Source organism: Babylonia areolata, chromosome 23, assembly GCF_041734735.1.
Source record: "Babylonia areolata isolate BAREFJ2019XMU chromosome 23, ASM4173473v1, whole genome shotgun sequence".
Taxonomy (NCBI): domain Eukaryota; kingdom Metazoa; phylum Mollusca; class Gastropoda; order Neogastropoda; family Buccinidae; genus Babylonia; species Babylonia areolata.
In genome coordinates, this window is record NC_134898.1 from 18862926 (window position 1) to 18865425 (window position 2500).

At 41.7% G+C, this 2500-nt stretch overlaps 1 protein-coding gene across 2 annotated transcripts in view; it reads left to right on the top strand.

Moving 5' to 3' along the window:
* Positions 1-126: 126 nt before the first annotated feature.
* Positions 127-2500, top strand: part of LOC143298227 (receptor-type tyrosine-protein phosphatase H-like) — a 67257-nt gene continuing 64883 nt past the window's right edge. The window contains exon 1 of one of the 2 annotated variants that reach the window (XM_076611027.1): positions 127-347. In XM_076611027.1, coding sequence (XP_076467142.1) covers positions 222-347 — 126 coding nt within the window. In that variant the 5' untranslated portion in view covers positions 127-221. The remainder of the gene's footprint in view (positions 348-2500) is intronic. The other variant, XM_076611026.1, reaches the window with a different exon arrangement.

Consider the following 2500-nt stretch of genomic DNA (forward strand, 5'->3'; position numbering starts at 1 on the left):
ACGCTGCAGAGACCAACGATCTCAAGCCATCGCCAGTGACTCTGACTCGGCCACTTCCCCTCGCTTCCGCCTTGGAGCGGAAGTGCACACTTGAAGGGGACGTAACGCCGGTGATGGTTTGGGGCACAAGAGGCACGGCGATATTTTGGGACCACCAAGTTTGTGCTGTCACTTGGCCCTTCTCTCCACCGTCAACGTCTGTTCCACAGCACTTGGCCAGGATGCCTTGGTCGCTACGGACGTCGTCGTCGTCAATGCGGCAGCTACAGGTGACGACGATGAACAAATCAGTGATGAAATGGGTGATGACCGTGATAATAGTTTGGATATCGACACAAGGCTTACACGTAAGTATATGGTCACGTTTGTTGTGGGTGGTGTTGTTGGTGAACGTTTAAGTTTGTGTGTTTGTGTGTGTGTGTGTGTGTGTGTGTGTGTGTGTGTGTGTGTATATATGTGTGTGTGTGTGTGTGTGTGTGTGTGTGTGTGTGTGTGTGTGTGTGTGACCCGTTGCAACTGTTCATCTCCCGAAATCATCATTTCGAAAGTCAGTTCAACAAACTGATGTGTTCTTTACACACGGTGTGTTTTCATTCTTAAAATTTCCGAAGATGTAAAAGGTTTTGTTTTGTTTTGTTTTCAGTCACAAACAAGAAAAGAATGGAATGTAATAATTAATCATGATGATGATACAAATACTAATGCTAATGATGGATCTCAAAATAGAGAAAGATAACGTGATGGACGCGTGAACTTATACGAATACATCCACTCCACGCAGATTTTCAACAGGGAAGTGAAAACAAAACGGTAATCACTACTGTGTGATTCATGACAAATGATAGCAAACACAATGTCAGTTCGTGTGTCTGAAAACCAATGTAAGCACAATACTCACACAGTTGGATGGGGCTTTATTCGAACTTGATTCATGGAGCAAGTTATATATCGGGTGTCCCAAAAAAGTGAAGCACTTTTTGACAAGTATTTTCCCAGTGATAGAGAAACCGAATTCATTGAAAATTTTCACACTGTAACCTTAGGATATCATCAACAAATCTGCAAAATATCTAAACGTTTGGACATAAATTATATGAGTATTGTCAAATTCAAAACAGTATGTCAAAAAATCCAATGTCAGAGCTGTGCAATGTGACCTTCACCATGTTTATTTCAGCTGCCAGGTGTTGGCATCTGTCAATCAGTGTCAGTCTAAAAATAGCCTGTCTGTGTGTCAAGTCTATAGATTTTTTTTTTTTTTTTTTTTTCGTCTGTATCCAAAATCAGTTGTGTCCAAAGTTTCAGTTTGGAAAGATCAACCATGCCTTTGAGTGAAAATTATAAGGTTACCATTGAAAACTGTCTCAAGGAGAAAGGCTGGGGTGGAAGAAGGATCGTAAAGGAATTTCCTGGCAAGGGGTGGAGTCATGTCACTGTAAATAGACTTATCGCTAAAATACGCACTACAGGGTCAGTAGCACGTACAACTGGCAGTGGGAGACCCAAGACTGCATGTTCGGAGGAGAACAAGGACCGCGTTGAGGAACTGATTCAATCCCAGGAGGAGAACCCAGGGACCCACAAATTTCTTAGGCAAGTGGAAAGCGATTTACAAGTGAGCAAATCTTCTATGAAAAGAATGGCGAAAGAACTGGAGTTGAAGCCCTTCAAGAGGATACGGGTATCAAGACCAAAATGTTAGAGGGAAAAGAAAAACTCACTGCTGTAACTTGAATGACCGCTACTCGGCCACTGATGTGAAAAGGATAATTTTCACAGACGAGAAAGACTTTACGTTAGAGATAGCTAAAAATCGCCAAAACGATCGCGTTTATGGGAAACGGAAACGAGAAATTCAGCAATCTCGCCTCTATCATGAGACTTCTAGATTTTAAAAAAATATAATGGTTTCAGCTGGAGTATCCTGGAAAGGAAAAACAAACATTCATTTTATTGACACTGATAGAGCCAAGGTTAACAGTGAAAGCGACATTCAGTTATTGGATGACAATCTTCTCCAGGCATTTATATCCTAGAAACAATTACGTGTTTCAGCAAGATGGGGCTCCTTCACACACAAGTAGCGTAACCCAGAGCCATCTGGAGGAGGCTGCACCAAAATTCATCAAGAAGGATGAATGGCCTCCGCAAAGTCCTGACTGTAACCCAATGGATTATGCCTTATGGGACTCTCTGAAGGAGAAAGTTTACCGGGGAGTGAGAGACAAACTGACCGAGTAGGCGTTAAAGGACAGGATAATTATGTCATGGAGGAGATATCAGTGGAAGAAATACGTAAAAGCATTTCTGCTGGGAAGAAACGGCTTCGTTTGGTCGTGGAGGAAGATGGAGTCCACATTGAGCATAAACTGAAATAAGTGAGTTTTCCTGTGATATTGGATTTTTTGACATGCTGTTTTGAATTTGACAATACTCGTATAATTTGATATTTTATATATTTTGCAGACTTGTCGATGATACCCCAAGGTTATTGTGTGCA